The following is a 19,989-nucleotide window of genomic DNA, read 5'->3' on the forward strand; positions in this document are numbered from 1 at the left end:
GAGACCTGGGCATGCAGATGTCTCTCCTCTGCAAACTGCCTTCTGTGCCTGTGGTACACACAAAACTCACAGTGTGCTCTTCTGAAAGCTCCCCCTGCCACAGTGTGGGACATGGAAATGGCAGAGGCCTGATCCAGCAGTACAAAAGATACAAAATCCTCTCTCAAGTCCCATCTTTCTTCAGAAGAAGTCTGTTGGCCTCAAGGATATGAATATTCTTATGGAGCACATTTCTACCCTGCTACATACTTTCTGGACCCAAAGCAAAATAGCTGCACAGTTTACTGTGAAGATTCACAGCTCTCTACAAAAGCTTCATGCATGAGTGTTAGCTGTGAAGCCCAGTCCTCTGAGATCCACTGGCCCAGATTCCAGACACAGGTCTAGACAAGTAAATACCATTGCTGAATTAGAGCCTCAATATCACACTGCAATCTATGACATACCCAGAAAGCACCAAAATATGAATCCTACCTAAGACTGAGATTAAAATCTTGTAAAGATGAATGTCTGAACTGTTTTGAAATTCTTAAAAGAGACATGTAACAGCTTTCTTGTTTTCAAATTCATCTCTCCTTTGCATTGAGTAAGTTAACATTTACTCAGTGATGATATAAGGGAAAATAAGTAAAGGACAAGTAATCCATGCAGTAGATGACAGCAAGACACACAAAACTAACAAAGCTTACTCACTACCCATTGGCTCAAGGCAAGTATGTATCATATAAATTTCAGAATTAAGATTATGTCAATGCTATACTCCTTTGCTCTGAATGCCTGGTCTCTAATTAAACCATTACTCCCCCTCCACACACCCTACCTCACCTTACTCCATGCCCAAATGAATGGGTGCTCAGAGAATGAATCAATACTTGTAACACAGGCACTCTTGGAAGCTTTGCTGATTCAGTTGCTTCTGCTGTTGTGTAAAAAGTAGAAAATAAGGTGGGGGACTGGGAAGTGTCATCTTGAGTTATTGTCACATTACATGTGGCTACCAAGAAGCAATAAACAAACAGGAGACTACAATTAGAAAATACTGATTAATTTGCATCTTAGCTATTTGCCTCTTAAAATTGCCAGGCACAAAGTTAAGAAGCCACAAAGCATATTTTTTAAATTAGTAATATTTCGGTCAAAGTTGTATTAGTAAAATATATGTTATATATTGGGTTTGTGCCTATCTCCACTTTTAATCCCTCCTGTCCCAAGTCAATCCTGCCCTTATAACATGGCTGTTACTGCTGACTCTCTGAAATACAACATATCATTATTTTAATCCTGCTACAGGAGCTTTCACATCAGCATGTAGGCATTCACCCTCAGTAATTATCTAAACAGTCCCCCAGGCATGAGAACTCCACTCACCAGAGCTTCTACTCCTATTCACCATGGCAGCCTCTCTTCTGCAGCCATTCTGCCTCTCAGTCAAGTTTTCTCCTCACACAATGACTTGTGTATCTCCTAAAGCCATTTGTACTCATTCCTTCTTCCAATTCCATTTGTGGCTTGCTCTGTCCTCCTTCCTACAGACATCCCATGCTTCACCTCAATCTCCTCACAGAAGATGCTCTTGGGAATGAAGAGCAAAGGAAAAGAAAACTTGTTGTTCCCAGGAAAGAAGTTATCTCCTGAGTGCTAGAAGAGAAATTTCACTTGCCTCCTGCAGTGACTCAAATTGAGGAGAAATAGAATAAATAACAGAGCAGGGATTGTTTTTCCCCCCTTCCAAGACAGGTCAGGAATCAATGAGAAATTTATTTCCTGTCATTATGGCACGGATTCCAGTTTCAGTTAAAATTTTTACCTATAAAAATAGAGCAACACTAAAACTGACAATAGTATTAGGAAAAAATAAAGGCTTCTCATATCACAAAACAAACCAGAAGAGTGATAAATAAAAAACTCCTCCATCACAGCTCAAAGCTTGCAGAAAAACAAATCAAGAAGAGATTACAGAAAAACTGTAGGTTTCCTCTATACTGGTTGATAAATTAAAATGCCAGTGAGTGTTTCTGGGCACTGGAATACAATCATCTGTACTGTACATGATTCATTTTAGAATAGCCCTTGTGCAGGTTTTGCACAGGCCAATAGCTAATAATTTTCAGATATTATTTGAGCACCACCACAGGCCAAGAACTATTCTCAGCTGGCCATCTGTATATGGTCACCCCATATGGAAAGCTGAAAAAAAGCTTCCTAGTCAGCTTATAAATGAGCCCAGAGAAATACTGGAAAATAGTATGAGTGTTGGCAATTCAGTACTAGCAAACAGTCTCAGGCACATAAAATTTGCTGTGATAGATACAGCCATACACATGCAGCCAAAAACCAATGGTACAGTCTAGCTAAGGGTGCTCAAGGAGGCACACCACCTGACCCCACAAGGACAACGCAACAAAGAGAAAAAGAATACAGAGCTTCTTGGTATGTTGGATGGATTTTTCTAGATAAGACATTTATCAGAACTGAGTTTCCAGCACCTTCAGAGATGTGAGAGAGCAGGTCCCAAAGGCTCACTCAGCTGCCAGGAAATAAGTCATCCACAGAGACCTGCCCAGAGCATTATCCTCTCCCAAAACTTCACAGCTGCTCAGCTGAAATAACTCAATACCTTCACAGAAGTATTCATATCCTGAATTATGCTATTTTTAGATTGTCTTAATTTAATTTACCTCAGTAAGAAAAGGTTGAGTCAGCAGATAGCATCACAATGACCTAGTAGAACCTAAGGGCAGAGTTTTTATATGGTCTTGATTGGGCAGCTTCATTATGTAATAGTTTGGTTTTCATCTTTTCCTTGTTCTGCCATACATACACAGGCCTCTACCAGTTCTCTGGAGGAACACAACCCTACCCATGGTATTCACTCAGCCATGGCAGTGCCAGAACGGCACTCCAACTCGTTCTGATTTGCCATCAGAGAAGGGGCAGGGGTGGGACAAAGAGGATGAGGAAGGGAGAGTGGCTGCTCAGCCAACCAGGCCACTGTGTCCCAGCACAGACCTAACCAGTCACTCCTCACCTTATATCCCCCCACTGCCACTGGCTCTTCACCTGGCTGCCAGGAGAAAGACCATTTCCAGGGAAAGAAATGGTGTGAAGGAAGAGACAATGGTAAAATCTTATTTTCCATGGACTTTTCATACCCTACCAAGATTATTCAGCTTCCTTTCAGTCCATGAAGTGAGAGTGTTCAGCCTGCTAAGATCTTTCTGTGCCAAAAAGTAGATTAAGAACTTGGAAACAGCCTTGGTATATTTCTGAAGGAAATACAACTCTCAGAACAATTTGAAAATAATCCTAAATTTTGTAAGACAGTCAACAGCACAGATCTGTACAGACTCAGCATACAAACAGGCAATTCCTCCCTGGAGTCGTAGTTGACTCAGGAAAGCATCTTAGAAACAAAAACAAAAAAACCCCCAAAAACAAAACAAAGAAACAAACAAAAAAATACAGACCCTATAATCATCACATGTATGATTGGACAAAAAGAGCTTTGAGCCAACATAAAAACTTTAGCAAGAACCTGTAAAAATGTCTATGCTGTGGCAAATTGACTTCCAGCAAGCAAATGTTATCAGATGCAGCAAACATCTGATAGAAGACTAAGAATTGTCAGGTCTGTGGAGGATGACCAGAAGATACTGATTTTGCACATCTGGTAACTCTTGATACAGAATAAACAATAATGTTTGTCAGGGCAAGTGTGCCATGGACTACAAAATGGTACAATCATGACATAACTGTCACAGGGTCACCTTACAGAAAGCTTAAAGCACCAAACATTTCAAGCAACACAAAACCAAACCACCAAAACAAAAAAAACCCCTAAACCCACCATTTCAGCAAGGAGCAGAATAGTCTTTACTGAATAGAAAAGGCAACATGAGGGAAGAAAACGGAGTGACAGTGGTTTAGGCTGTAAATGGTTTCACAGCACTCTTCAGAGATTTCCCTCAAGACTTCCACAGTTGGTCACTTCTGGACCTTAAACAGGAAATCCAGAAGGGAATTATTTCAGAAATGTTTATTTCAGATGAATTTGAATTAAATCTCATGGAGCACAATGTAATTTGACATTTAGAAAGTGATGGCATCAGCAGTAGGATCAAGGAAATCTTGCTCACCTCTGGGTTTGTGTCTTGTGATCAACTTCAGGGCTGCAATCAGATTGTTTTCCCCATGGTTAAGGCATTTATAAAAAAACATTTGCTGTCATGTGGATTCTCTTCTGGTTAGTGAAACATATGAACCCATGAATGCCTCTTATACAGGATATCTCACAGGATTTTCTCTCTTCACTAAGTGAGGAATATTTCCACCAAACTCAATAAAAATCTTAAATAACAGAAGCATCGAGTAGCTTAAGCATGGATACAGTCTAATAAGGTAAACCTAACACAGCGTTGTTTAAAATTATTAGAATTGTCTACTTTTTATTGAAAGGTCTGTAAAAAAATCAGTAACTTGATATGATTTCATTCTTAGGATTAACACTCACCACATTTCTGACATGAAGCCTGGCACATTTGAAGTGTACACATGAAGAAATCCAGGAGAAATCCCAAGTGCTGACAGATGAAGGATATAATGATTTGGATAAAACTTAAAAAGTGGTAACATTACTGTTGGTTAAGCCCCCCTGAATTTACCAACAAAGAAAATTCCAGAAATCATCCAGTGCCCAAGAGCAACACAATAAAACTGCTGCAACATGAAGCTGTATTTTGGGAATCAGAAAACCCAGAGTCTCTGATTATCCTAAATTTGTTACTCCATAGCTTTTTCCCAGCTATAAACTGCAAGCAAATCATCAAATAAAATAATTATGACAATTACTGCATCAACATGTTGTCTAAGTAGACAGGGCATACACATAATGTCATTTATGAAAATCAGCATGAAAGTGTAAAGAATTATGATTTTTTTTTAATAAATGAGCATAAATAGGTCACTTGTAACTTTATGGTAATAGAATTAAAAGACAACAAGAATATCAACAAACATAGATTTTTATATATAAAAGTGTTGTTTATTGTAAGGAAACTTTAAATATAACCAACAATATTGAAAATATCATGACTGGCATTTATGGCCTTGATTGTAGTTTACTGCCATACAAGTAATTTTTAGCATTTTTCTTAATCACATCAAGCCAGTGCAAAATATAGGTAGCTTTTGGGATTAAGCATACAGAATGACAAGAGTGTAGATCTTGGTTACCTGATATTTCCTTCTAGTATAACAGGCTTCTCTTTTTCCCATAAATCAAAAGTACAAAGGCAAGTTATCATATGTGCAATTATTCATACCAGGTTTCTAAGTAAAAAAAAAAATTACATTTGTAAATTTTGTTCAGATTGTATTTTTTTTAGAAATCTGATTTATAATTTATACCATACTATATGATATAAATTATATATTGTTATCATATTATATAATCATAATTTCATATACATGTATGATTATATTAATTGTCAGAACATATCACTAACTGTAGCATAATGATTACATCAACATACACAAATATGTGGCATTAGAAAAGTCATTATCTAAGAAGGAAAGATGGTATAATTCAGGTGTTTGAATCAGGGCAGAAGCAGCCTTCCTACTACTCTTGCAGTGTCATTTTGGCAGAGCTGCCCATCACCAGTACACACACTGGCTGTCCATGAACACCAGCAGACAGGTCAGTAAGCAGGACTGAAATTGGGCTGTGCCTGAAATTTCCAGTCACAGACCCTCGTAGGCAATGAGCCCTGTGCTCATGATTAAGATATTCTCTCTCCTCAGTCTCAGAAGGATCCCATGCTAATATGGCTGAACACATTATTTCATGATGACCTACAGGTTTTTGAAAGCAAGACATGTTAGCTTTAATAATGACACATGTGTGCAAAGCTTTGGAAGTACTGATCTTTCAAATTCAAAATACTTTTGCACTTCCTGTTAAGGATTTTCAAGGACAAGCTTAGTTTAGCATGGCTTTTGATATCAATCACTTCAGTAATTGACTCTGACCTTTGATAGCTAAGATTAGACTGCAGGAAGAGAGATATACAGAGATCATTTCACTTGAAACAGATTTAACAATAAAAAGGTGAGATATAAACAAAAAAAAAATTAACTAGAGAACAAGCATAAATAGAGAAGACAAAATGCATAAATATAAAACAAGGGAGAAGGAAAACAATATAGGTTATGTATGATTAGGTAGAACATGACAATGACCCATGCCTTTGCTTTAAAAGCATTTAGGTTGTCAGCTGTCCTCACTCATGTACAGAATTCATATAACTAATAAAAAATGCAGTTTATTGCAAAAATATGCAAGTCCTCTAAATTGCATAAGATATTACAATGTCGTGCTGAAACATGACATATTAAACAAAGAGGACTTTAAAACAATTACAAAATGTTAAAAAACCAGATTTGGGTCATGAGCGTTACACAAAACGCATTGTCATGCTTTATCTTATGATTAACCTTGTGATTCACTACATCTGTGATAAATGCAACATAAAATCATGACAACTGTAATAGTCAAAAAGTAATATCTACTGTATATCTTCTGTAGTAATACATATAAACACTTTGTGTGCACTAATACTTTCAACATATCACATTCAAACTAACAGTCTTTCCAGAAAAGATGTAACCTTTTAGAAGAACAGAAGTTGGTTTAACAAGTTCATCACATGTGGGGTTTTTAAAAAAATCTATTCTTTAAGGAAATGCTGTGTTAAAGGACTTGATTTTCAAAGGTGCTGTGCTACCACAGGCTGTCCTTATATCAGATGGAACCATAAGTACTGAGCACTTTTAAAAATCAAGACCTCAATTTATTGAATTGCTATTTTCTTTACTAGTATTTCCACTGTCATAATTAATAAAAAAACAACAAAACAAACAAAAACAAAAGAACCACCCAACCAAAAGCAAACCAAACCAAAAAACCCCAATCCCATTCTTAAAATCACAGAAAATGCTTGGCATCTATAGGAAGAGAGACAATTTTTCAGTGGACTAACCACTACTGTGCTATATTCTCATAACAGATCTTGTTGCTCCAATGTTTAGTTCATGCACTGGTGTCAGCAATGTCCATATTTGTTCCAAACAGAGCAACTAGCTGCTCTTCATAGTTTGCAATGTTTCTTTTCAGAATTTCCATACAAGGTCCCAAAAGCCTTTCGAATGCCTGCACATCCATAACTAAGATAAAAAGGGAGAGAAAGAGAAAGAATATTATGTGCTCATCAGCAACAGACACTCATGGTAATATATAATATTCCAGTATAACATTTAAAATCACAACAGATAATACTGAGGCATATACATTGTTCACACAGGAGGGAACTGCTTACCTTAGCAAAACCAAGATCAGCCAACACACTGCTGTCTTGAAACTTCAAAAATAAACTTGTTCTGTTCCTTATTTTGAAAATATTTTCATATTAAGATATATATTACCTGAGAGCTTGTCTGAAGGGGCCTGGATTCCTCCACAAAATAAAGTTTTAAGACCCATAATATTTCAAAAAGCCACAACATTAAGTGTTGTTGTTGGCGGTATATGGGCTCTAACAGTCTATTTCCTTGCTCTTTTTACTTGCTTCCACCCAAAGTGGAAATGGTAATGAATACTTATTTTCACTTTCCTGCAAATGTGCAAAAAGTTGAAGACTGTAATTCACACACAACGTCAGTGCACAGCCAACCAGAATATTTTCTTTATCTGATCACATAACATGATCCTCTACAGTTCCAGCCAAAAGGCCAGGGAGGAAACTTCATATACTTTCAACCTGCTGGCCAGTAATCTCTTGTCTCCTGAGAAATGTTCAAGATCTCTGCTGTTTGGGAAGTGCCAGTGCTTTGTTATTCAGCCATAATGGATAATAACACTCTTCCTGACCACTGCCTGTTATTCTTTCCCATATGTCATATTTTTGATCTCTATTGCCTGATGATCTCTGTGTGTTTCGAGTTAGGAATTTTAAAAATTAGAGAAACTTTTTTGGTTATTGGCTCGGTTATCAAATCATTATGCAGGAATGCCAAATCTATCTTTGCAATTGCAGTTTTCCTATAGTTAGGAGCTTAACATCAGAGTCACAATAGAAACAACCAAATAGATTAAATATCATTTTATATTAGATATTTGCAGTTTTCTGATAGTTAGGAGCTTAACATCAGACCATGAAAAGCAATGGATATGAAGGGTTGTCTATGAGCACAACTCCTACAGTCTTCACTCTTCCTCTGCCTGAGACTACAGTGTGATGGGATGACTACATTAACAGCTAGTGAAGACAAAAGAATTTTTTAAGAGCTTAAGTCATGGGGATAAAAAGGCCCATGATTTTTAACGGAATTATTTCTTAGATGAGTCAGTCTACTGAGAAAAGAAACGCCTCACCTTTCTGCAGAGTATTAGACATTTATCTGATGTCTATAAGTAGTTTGCAGCAATATTTTGTACTGTACTAAAAGAATTTTTACTTCCATACAGTTAGAGAAATATTGGATAAATTGTGGTAATAGTATTTATCAATTGTAAGTGATTTTTGCAGATAAATAATGCAAATAGTAATGGACAATAATAGGTGATTACTGAAACAGCCTTAAATCTTATATTCTGGGGAAAGACAGAGTGACAATAGAAACAACCAAATAGATTAAATATCATTTTATATTAGATATAAAATAGTATTGACTAATACCTAAACATTTGACAGTGCCAAGAGCAAATGCAGAAGCAGCTCGGGGTTTGTTAGTTACAAGAGCAAGTTCTCCAAAATACTGTCCTCTTGAGCATCGAGCTATTTCTACTGCTCCATTCTCTTCTAGATCTTGTTTACCCTGAAATATCATGGAAAGAAAGAGAGAGAAAGAAAGAGTATTAGAGAAGAGATTTGCCAAACTCAGGATTACATAAGCAAAGTTAGTGATAATGGTAAAAAAAAAGGTTCTTGTTTTAGGGATGTTTACCTTCCTTGCCATTATAATCCTTACTTCTCCAGATTCCACAATAAAGAAAGAATCAGCCAAGTCACCCTGCACAAGATAAAAAGAAAGTGAGTAAAAAAAGTGTAAAATTTCCCTTTTAGTTTCATGGTAAGATTAAAATATTTGCAACCAGGGCCTTGAAGCTCCTCTTTTTGATACCTGTGGCAAAAGAAACCACTTTTAATTTGAAAACCATACTCTGGACACATAACAATCAAAACATCTATACAGAAGCAACAGCAAGGCCTTTTCATGAAAAGACATAGCTGACTGTGCCTCACACAAAATGCAGAGAAAACCAATGTTGTGGAAGACTTTTAGGATCCTTACTACCATTTATCCACTTCTGTGTTCCTCGCAAATTATTTCTCTTAGCAAGGTGCAGAATAAAAAGCCTCCAGGGGCTATGTGATATTCACTAATTATCCTGGGGCAAGACAATCACAGTTGCCTATCCTGAAGAGTTTAACTTTTGTCTTCTTGAAAAGTTGACCATATTTTAACAAGACCAAAGTGAGTCTTTAGTGCTCCTCCTTGGAGGCACACTTGTCAAGTTTGAATTTCTAACTGTACAAAAAATGTTGACTCTTTTATTTATACCAACAAAGAGGGTTGTTCTTGAAAATATCATAAGTGAAAAGTGAGCTTTTGAAACCAAATAACCACCTCTTACATTTAAGATCAATTTGTTTTGTTTATGTGAAAAAGAAAAATAGGGTTTAAAAGTATGCATTGTCTATAAATAACATGATTACTGTTATCTATTATGAAAGAAAAACTAAAACTAGGAAGAAACTGTACCTGAGCAATGATTTGTTCTCCATCTTTGTACACTTTGGTACCAATCACATCAACCACTTTTAAACGCTCAGATACCTTCATTTAAAAAAAAAGAAAATGTAAGAAATATTTGGTTAACATTATGATAGCATATATTTAGAAAACCCTTTCATATTTCTGTGAATCTTTGCACAGAATAGTGTATCTTTATTTTCCTGTTTTGATTGCCATTAAAAAAAACCCTGCTGAATAGTGTTCCAGAGGGTATATTACATTATGATAAACTTCCATTTTTGTTAGAAGCCTTCAAAAATTATGTTCAGAAAAGCATGCATGTAAAAATATATGTAAAAATATAGCTGATAAATAAAAATACTTTTAAATTCCCCAAGTCATTGTTTAATTTTGTTGGCTAATATCTAGTAAAACTAAGCTTTGGGAAACTGAAAGATAAGTTGTATTTTAAAACACAATATGAACAATAATAATTAATTCTAAATTGAAATAAATTTAAAATGTAGTCTTTCTCTGAAACAAAAGTATACAAACTTCTATTGTGGAGACACTTTGCCAAATTTAAAGTCTTCAAGAGCAGAATCTTATCAGGTACATCTGATACAGCTATTAAAATAATGCAATAGAAATCTTACTTCTAAAGATTTAAGGAATGGCAATGACTCAATAAAACTTTCATACATTCTTCTCTTTTTGGCATTATTTTTTACAATGATTCTCCGGAATGTTACCCTATCCTGTAAACACAAAGAGAAAAAGAGAGTTAATTAACTGAAAATACGTGCTAGAAAATACTTTCGATCTGGCTGTATATGACCAAATGACCCAGTTTTAGTCACTCAGTGTAGCTGTCAGCCGAGCTGGCTGCTCTCTCCCTACTGTCAGTTGGGAAAGATTCCTCCAGAGGTCAATCAGGAGCTCCTAAATTCACCTGAGGATGGCTATGAAAATCCCTGCACGGTACATACTCAGCTCACATACAGAGGGCAGAGTCTGCAGCAGTGAACACTGAGTGGCTAATTCAGGACATTTAAGAAATCCTCAGTATTGAAATGTTTAATTTACAAAGTTTATTCATTACCCTGAGATCCCATACAAATTGATATGTACTCAAAGAGGCTTTTAGGGTTTTGTAAAAACCAAAATACATGAGTCTGGGTCTTAGGTCACAGTCCACTTTTGCTGTTTCAGCAGACCAGGCTCGCTGCTGCCCTGAACAGCCAACTGGACATTCCTTAAGATTTGGCCATGAAAGTGAACCAGACAGATGGAAAAACTACACTTAAGGTGTTTTCTTCTCTAGACTTTGTGTGGCTCTGCCCTGGTGACCAGCAGAGGGAAAATGCACTGCAAGCCTTCACTGCCACAGGGGCACTTATGGCCAACACAACCCAATTTCATTTAAAGCCATTCTTACAGTGTCCTAAACAACACCAGAAGTCACATGGATGGAGCTGGTGAATAACCACATTTCATTTCAGTCCTGGGATCAGTCATTAGATCAATATGTACATCTTGAAGATGATGGCCATCTCAGCTTACTTTTAGGGTAAACTCAATTACTCTTGTCAAAAATCCAGGTAGTATAAGACTAGTAAATAACCTCATATTGGAATTTTACTCTGGGAACAAAGGCATACCAATCAAGGCACGGGGGAAAAATTAATATGTAATCATCAATGGTTTTCAATTTGGGAAATTGCAATTAAAATAAAAGAAAACCATTTTTTAAAAAAAGCAATGTTTTATTAAACCTCAGATTTTCATCTGTGGATTCTGGAAAAAGATAGCATCATGTTGGGATTTCTAGAATTTAACTTTCTGAAATTATAAGGTGTTTTTTTTTTTAATGCTGATACAGCATGCCAGTAAAATCTATACAAAATACATATTTTTTAAAAATAGCTTAAAAGAAGTACTCTACTTACCAAACCCCAGATGGAACCAGGAGAGGTAGCTATAATTGTAGCTGCTCTGGGTGTATTGTACATTAAGGCCAACTCACCAAAACATCCTCGGTTATCATAGGTGCCAACACACCTCCCAACACCATCACATTTTACATAAATATCATATGTACCTCTGTTAATAAAATATAAAAGCACAGTGAGTAGAAACCAACCCTGGCCTTTGCTAAGCAGCCTCTCACTATATTTTTTATACCATGAATTCCAAAGATAAAGCATTTGAAATACGTATTTGCTTGCTTAAATGGTGTTAATCACCTTGTAAAGACATCTCAATGGCTTCTATAAATAACAAAAGTTTTAAAGGGAAGCATAGGGTTATTAGTTTTTACATTAACTCAGCTTAAAAATAGAATGGATGTACAGTGATCTATGTATTACCAGAACTTATTAAAAATTAAAATCTTACTTAGAATCTGTTTCTTAATTTCATTTTAACCACACTAGATACAAATGTCAAGTCTTTGCAAAAATTGCTATGATAGGAGCACTGAAATAATGATACAAGTTATTTAATATTTTAAATATTTAAAAGTAGTAATTTCTAATGAAACAACTGAGGTGCAGGAAACAGAAGGAACATATCTGAAAAGCAATGTAAAATAATGAAATAAATATATGCATTTTTCTAATATATTGTGCATTTCTTCTCTCCATCATTAATTTAATAACTTTTTTTTTATTTTTTGCTTTGGAAATGCAGTAAAATCTGATATCTTGTAAAACACGAATTTGCCAAGCCCATTGATGCTGAGCCATCGTTTTCCTCTGTGCTGAATATTTTTATGGTGTGCATTGATAAATCATGTGAATGTAAAGCAAAAATTTGTGCAGTTATTTCATTGATAAGGGACACAGAGGTAATATCTACACCTAAAAACCACAAGGCTGACAGAATATTGTAAATCCCTGCAGCCTTTTGGACAAGAGATGACAAACTGTAACCTCACAAGGCTGAAAAATATTGTCTTTCCAGCACAGAATCTGGGCACACTTTTATTGTAGTCTAATTTAATATTTCAGTTAGAAGGGACCTAAAACAATTGTTTTGTTCACCAACCTGACCACTTCACGGCTGCTCAAAAGTGAAAGAATTTTATTAATAGAATTGTCTCACTTCCCCTTAAGCACTGACAGGCTTGGGACATCAACCTCCAGGAAGCCTCTTCCAGTGCTTGACCACTCAGGTAAAGAAAAGGTTCCTAATGTCAAATCTGAGCCTCTCCTGGCACAGCTTTGAACCATTCCCATGAGTCCTGTCACTGAACACCGAGAGAAAAGCTGGAATGTCAGTGTTAAATACAAGTTCACAGAATACAGACTGTTCTCAATGGACTTTTGCAAAGTACTTTGTGCTATAATAAGACACAGCAATTCACCTGTCAATGACGTAGAAGTTGTCACCATCATCCCCTTGATCAATTACGTGTTCCCCTCCTTCAACCATCTTTTCAAACATTGCATCTAACACCTGAGACATCTGTTCCTGTTTAAAATAACACAAAGACAAGAAATTATCATCTGCTCCTACAATTTTACTCTTTGAATTAACTAACTGGCCAGCTTCCCAATATGCAGATAAAAGATGTTAATGGTGGAAAATATTCGTGCTACAGAAATGGGTGGATCAATAAGAGAAAGACAGTTCTATTTAGTATTCAGTGTTAGCTTTTCCAGTGTTCAGAGCACAGCCTCCCACTTGTCACTGCAAGTGATAAAAGAGATCTCCTTTGCAATATAAATTGCTCATGACCATCCAAAACCAGAATTTCACCCTTCCCAACTGAGCAATGTTATAGCCTTGCAAAAAAACCCCTGTATTCATTATTCTAAATCATGCCTTTACCTGATTTTGTCCTTAGAACTTCCTTACAGAATTTAGTTTCAAAATGATTGTGAAGTATTTTGAATGTCTATGTTATACAATGCCTGCAAAATGTTGGGCCAGATGTAGCCATAAAGGTTTTTAGTGCTTTGGCTGAGTAAGTAAATGCTGGATTCTTTGGAAAGCAGGAATTTACACTACAAAACCACTTTGTTGACAGAGAAATGCTAACAGACTAACAAAATGTGATCATTTTAATTACGACGGTATAATAACAAAAATACCCCACCCACTAATTACTTAATTTGTCTTATTTGATGTAAATTTGACTATTCACATCTAAAAAACCCAAACACAGCTCATTGTGGATTAAGAATCTTAAGAAGTTAACTTAAAATTTTAAATTTTATTTTTGGTTTATCCTGCAATATGCCTAAAACTCTATACTCTACTTCTTGAAACTTATTAAGCATGTATCATACTGGAACAAGCAGATCTAGTGAAAATCGTGCTAAAAAAAGCCTCTAGATTTTGCATTTTGCAATGGTTCCATTCACAGCATTTCCAGCCACTGAAAGATGGATGGCATTTGCCTTTCCAAAGAACACCAAAGTCAGTCCTTCAGAGTCCTCCTGCAGCCCATGGACAGAGATAACCATTCAAGATAGCTCAGAATCATTCTCTAGAGATTTCCCTTTCTTTGCTCTGACGACGGAGAGATCCGCTGTAACTCCCAGTTACACGCTGTTTTTAGACAGATAAATTAGTTGCAATGAATTCCATCCTTATGCTGCTGAATTTTTTACTTACTGAAAGCTTTTAAAAATACCAGCAGTACCATGTTATCCAAGCCTTTTTGAAAAATAGAAGCTAAATACAAATTTTCCTTCACAGAGTTGGCTGTGTGTGGGCACGAAGAACAACAGAATGGCAGTATCCATCCTTAGATCATGGTAAAGCACAGGGAGAGATCCTGCAGCCCTCCTAGGCCAGCAAAGAATCATTTAATTGTGCCTCTGCTTAGAACCTTTGTTAGTACAGACAGGTATGTGTTTGAAAACAGATGGATCATTTCAGGTATCGGTGAATGTGTTATAGCTCATTTCAGAGAAAGAAAAGTGTGAGTGGGTGCCATTGGAAGAGACTGAAAATTATGTACAGGAGTTGCCTTTTAAAAACTTCCATGCTTGAATGAATAGGTAATATTACTTCATTCTTTTCAGTCCTCTCTATGTAAACAAAAACAAATTCCTACAGAATCTGCAAAACTGACCTAACATCAGCTAAAACTGACCTAACAAGCAGCACCTTCCCTTCCTCTGGCTTTGCATCTGAATTGGCAAAGTGGCTCCCCAGCCAACAGTCCTGGTCTGCCTTTTGAGAACAAGTGAGAACACACAGAATGCTCCCCACTGCATGGGAGCTGGAGGCCATGTCATCATCCAGGTGCATGCAAGAAAAATGTATTATGTGTGCATCAAACCCCAGAACTTAAAGTACTTTCAAGATTTGTTGGGAAAAAAGATTAAACCAAAAAGATATATCTTCTGTAATGGAGGAGTCATACATATCATTAAAATCTTTATTCAGTGAGTTTCATCTTGGATTTCTGGTTAGAAAATTTTCAGATTATAACCATGAATGAAGCTCACCAAACCACAACTTTTCCAGTATGCAAATCTAGTTTTTTAATGCAAGAGAGTAGAATTCACAAATCCAATTCCCTTTGTTTAAAATACTTTAAGATATTTAATACATCTGAGAGCAGTCTATTAATTGCTGAAGCATTGCACATTTATTTTAATTTCCTAAATAAACTGCAACTAACTTAAAGACAAGTGGTCCTTTTTCAAAAATTTTCCACTTTAAATTAAGACAAAGTGGATTGCAATAACCAAACCAGGAACATGGTTTTTGCTTTTACCATTAGAATTACATAACTTGCTTGACCAGTTTGCTCTGTGTGAATCCTCTGAAATCTCTGCCAGACTGAGGCTCAATTTACTGGCATCCTCTGTTGTTATTTTGAAAAAATAAAGATAAGTAATTTTAGAATTAAAAAGCAGATCTGTTTCATAAACAGAATTAATTCTAGTATTTTGTAAAGTGGTGCAGTCTAAATGTTCTTCTTCCTTAAAGCAGTTCTGCCTTCAAAAATACATGTAAAATGGAATCAGGATGAAGGGGGTTTTTGTGACTGGCCTGTAGTTCCCTGGCTCATATGACTTCTAAAAACATTAGAATATTATAATGTGAACAAAGCAAATTCACAGTTTTTCTGTGGTCCCTGAGTTCATAAAATGAGCCCCAGCTGAAATGGCATCCTGCTGCCCACCTTGTCCTCACTTTGTGCAATTTGAAATATCAACAAATTAATATTCAATATGATATTAACTCATCAATGACAAACCCAGAAAAGGAAGGGGGCTGGGTGTGGGGAGGGGGAGAGAGGTAGAAAATGTCAGCAAAACACAGGCAAGGAAACCATGGGAAGAAAAGTACTTCTTAAATCAACAACTCTGAACCTTGTAGAGGAAGATAAATTACAGAATACATGTCTACACCTCTCCACATTTGTTTTTCAAAACAAAACCATGCCCATATACTCCAGGGGAACTCTGACAATAATGTTAGCAGCAATATTGATCCAGTTCAAAATATTTAATTCCCTTGTGTTATATCCACTTGTAAACTAATGAAAAGATATTCATTTCTTCACCATCAAAGACTCTAATCTGTATTTCAATGTACAATCAATATTTTTAAGCAATAGTTTTTCCTTGAGAATACACCTTAACCTTCATCCACACAGTTACATGCTAAATTAGTACTCTGCCTCTCAAATATCATGCACGTGCCCACCAGTCAGGCTCAGTAAAACATTTCATCCTTTGTAACTACACCAAGTGCCACATCTGCACATCTTTTCAATACCTCCAGGGATGGTGACCCAAACATTTTCCTGAGCAGTCTCTTCCAATGCTTGACAGCACTTTCAGTGAAGAAATTTTTCCTAATATCCAATCTGAACCTCCCTTAGGTCAATTTGCCTTAGGTCAATTTGAGGCCATTTCCTCTGGTCCTTCTACCTGGGGGAAGAGACCAACACCCACCTGCTCAAAGCCCCATCAGGCAGTGCAAGAGTGACAACAAGGTCCCCCCTGAGCCCCCTTTTCTCCAGTCTGAACACCCCCAGCTCCCTCAGCTGCTCCTCACAGGAATTGTGCTCCACACCCTGCCCCAGCTCCACTGCCCTTCTCTGGAAGGGCACCTCAGTGTCACCACCTTTGTGTCTTCTATGAGTATTAATATGTTCAAGCATTCTGGGCTCAGTTACATATATTATACACACAGTTGATATACCTATAAATGTGTATATGTGTGTATGTGTGTGTATACACACACACACACACACATACATGTATGTATGTATGTATGAATGGGGGAGGGGGAAATGTATATTTCCATTAATTGCTCCAAAATCTGTAGTTTCAATTCTTCCCAAAAATTCTTAAGAACCTGACAGCAGCATGAGAATCTTCTGTTAGTGGTTTCAAGGAATGATTTGACCTTAAGTATAAGGTTCCACTATTCATAAAACAGTTACATTATCTTCTCTTTCATCTTCCTTCAAGTTAATAAATTCTAAGTGATTAATCAATATTTGTGCTGTCTTACACTAATTCTCCAGGTACATAAGTGGCAATATGCCCAGAAATTGCTTTTGCATATTTGTGAACAGTATGTATAATTTATTACTTTTTAGAAAAGGGTCAAGACCTATTTTATATATTCTGTACAAGCATTAGCAGGGCAAAGCTCTCCAATATGAAACTTCTCTGAAAGAGAATAGATGCTCTAACACTGCTTGCACTGCTTGTGAATTTTTGCCAAAGAAAGGATTCAGACTGTAAGTGCAAGGACACAGCTCAGCTTTGATGGTATCAGCCCCTTGAGCCAGCCTCTTGCTCTGATAAAAGGTTCATCAGGTTTTTAACTGCTGCCCTATAGGCTGTAATTTCCAAACCAAATAGCCTGTTGTTAATCAGCCCAGCACATTTTCCTTGTAAAAGACAAAACCAAAAGAACAACTCTGAATTGTATTGTGAAAAATGTAGGCTTCCTTGGCCAGTAGATGAGCTGCTGCTATTCTTCCTGGTGATAAAACAGTTGTTAGGGTGAACAGAGAGAAATTTCAGTGAGAGCAGCTCCCGGCTTGTTCTCTGTAAGGGCTGAAGACATTTGGTCATCATCTTGTTTTCTCCTTGCTGGGTTACACAAAGTGAAAGTGGAAGGCCAAGAGCAGCTTCAGAGCCACTGTGGCAACCTCCAGCACCTGGAGCACCACGGAGGGAGCAGGCAGAGTAACCAGCCTGGCACATCATGGCAATCCTGGGAGCAAACAGGATTATCATAGTGTCTGGCAACGGGGAGGCAGGCAACTGAGAAGGACAATAAACAACACTCTAAGAGGAAGAGGTTTTCCTGGGAAGATGAACAGGAAGAGATACTTTAGAAGAGGAATGAGAAAATCTAATATAGCAAAGGAAAAAGAAAACAAGCATCTGAATAGACTTGTCTCCTGATTCTTTCCTGATCTGGTCCTCTAAAAAGTAACCAAGTACCTCTGCAAAACCTCCTTCCCTGATCTTGTTGCAAAAGCATGTTTCAATTCATATTCTTCTCTTGAAGTGATTTTTCCAAAACTGTAACACACTATGAAAAACTGATACTGAGTGACAGCAACTGATGGCAAATGATTAAGCCCTCAGAAAGGCAAAAAATTGCTACAAGATCAATTCTTTAAAAGTACTTTTTATTTAAGGGAGTTGACTAAGGAACACATTACTGAACTCACATTCATTGGCCATTCACATCCTCATCCATGTACAAAATTAAAGAAAGTTTCCATAAAATTCGAGTAACTTCACAGACTTTAGACTCTAAGAGTTGGCCTTTAAAACATAGGAATGTTGCTCAGGGAAATGTATGAGAACTGGTGTTTCTTTACATTATTATATTTTTAATCACAGACAATATGTGAAATATTGATATTTATATATATATATATATATGTGCAAATTTACCTGTTATTCAAAAACTACTATAGTTAAACGAGGGCTCAAGACAGTGTTGTGTATGTATAGCAAGTCCTAAAGTTGTCTCAAAGGCTGAAGGTTCTCCTCTCTCATTTAGCCCTACATTAAATTGGTTCTGCTGGGTTTTTATTTTATGTGATGGCTTTTGTAATTTCAAATGGCCTCTATAATTAACACGCTGAGCAGAGAACTTTAAATCACTCCCAACTACTGCAACTTCTCCTTTGGCTTTAGTGATAGCCTTATCTTATCCTTCCATTCCAATTAAAATACAGTGTGTGAAGGTGGGTAAAGTGTTAAGAAAAGGGGACTTCACTGAGCATCATGTACTGAATGCAATTCTGATCACATTGTAAGAGATTGTGTGACATGTTACTGTGTGACAAGACATGTTGTTCTGTATTTGAAAATGGTATTTGACACCCTCTAAAAGGCCATCAGGGAAAAGCCATTAAGCCTTTTACATCTGTTCCCCTCTAAGTGACCTCTGAAATAGTGACTTTCGTACATGAACCACAGCAGAAAGAAGCTGAAGTTCAATACAAAGGAAAAAACAACCAAAACCCACAACAGTGGTAGCAGGAGATGCTATCAATACAAAGCTTAACTTTTGTTCCAGAGACTTGAGCTTTAGCAGCAGAAGATATTATCTCTCTTCAAGATGAATGAGGTTTTTGCTAATACACCACTCTGTAAACTGCAGCATCTCTCATGGAGATGCAGAGGTGAGGAAGAGAGCTGGCACAGGAATATTTAATTACTGCAGCTACAGTGGCAGAGCCCTTGAGTTGCTGCTCAGAAGCAGAACAAGAAGGAGGAGTGGGAGAAGTTCCCCAGGGACTACAGATCCTGGCTCCAAAAAGGAACAAGCCAGACTTAAGAAGGCTTCATTTTAATATCTTTGCTCCCTTCAGAGCTCAGTAGTTTTCCAGCGTTTTTATGAGTAAAATTATTGTAATGGAAAACTCTTTTACAGAAATTATCTTATTCAGCTTTCCAGAATGCTGCCTTAAAGGATTTCAAGCAGGAGGAAGTGTTCTTAATCCACAGGACAATCTGAGCAAACGGAGGTGAACAAGACTTGGGAGATCCCTAGAGCACATATCAAGGCTTTGGATTGCACACCTCAAAGGGAGAACTCAGATGAGAAGCCTTCTGCTAAACACCTGGAACAGATTGTGGGAACTATTAGCTAATACAAGGAACTGATTCAAAAGAAGAATTTTAAAAAATAGTTCAAAACATCAGTATCAAGACAGCAAGCACAGTCCTGAGAAGAGCT

General features: G+C 36.9%; 1 protein-coding gene across 2 annotated transcripts in view; it reads right to left on the reverse strand.

The window, feature by feature from the left end:
- Window positions 1–5,015: 5,015 nt before the first annotated feature.
- PRKAR2B (protein kinase cAMP-dependent type II regulatory subunit beta) overlaps window positions 5,016–19,989 on the reverse strand; it is a 75,340-nt gene continuing 60,366 nt past the window's right edge. The window contains exons 5-11 of one of the 2 annotated variants that reach the window (XM_058804946.1): window positions 13,163–13,269; window positions 11,745–11,898; window positions 10,452–10,553; window positions 9,823–9,897; window positions 9,004–9,069; window positions 8,736–8,874; window positions 5,016–7,224 (exon numbers count right to left, since the gene is read on the reverse strand). In XM_058804946.1, coding sequence (XP_058660929.1) covers window positions 7,091–7,224; window positions 8,736–8,874; window positions 9,004–9,069; window positions 9,823–9,897; window positions 10,452–10,553; window positions 11,745–11,898; window positions 13,163–13,269 — 777 coding nt within the window. In that variant the 3' untranslated portion in view covers window positions 5,016–7,090. The remainder of the gene's footprint in view (window positions 7,225–8,735; window positions 8,875–9,003; window positions 9,070–9,822; window positions 9,898–10,451; window positions 10,554–11,744; window positions 11,899–13,162; window positions 13,270–19,989) is intronic. The other variant, XM_058804947.1, reaches the window with a different exon arrangement.

This window comes from Ammospiza caudacuta, chromosome 5, assembly GCF_027887145.1.
Source record: "Ammospiza caudacuta isolate bAmmCau1 chromosome 5, bAmmCau1.pri, whole genome shotgun sequence".
Taxonomy (NCBI): Eukaryota; Metazoa; Chordata; class Aves; order Passeriformes; family Passerellidae; genus Ammospiza; species Ammospiza caudacuta.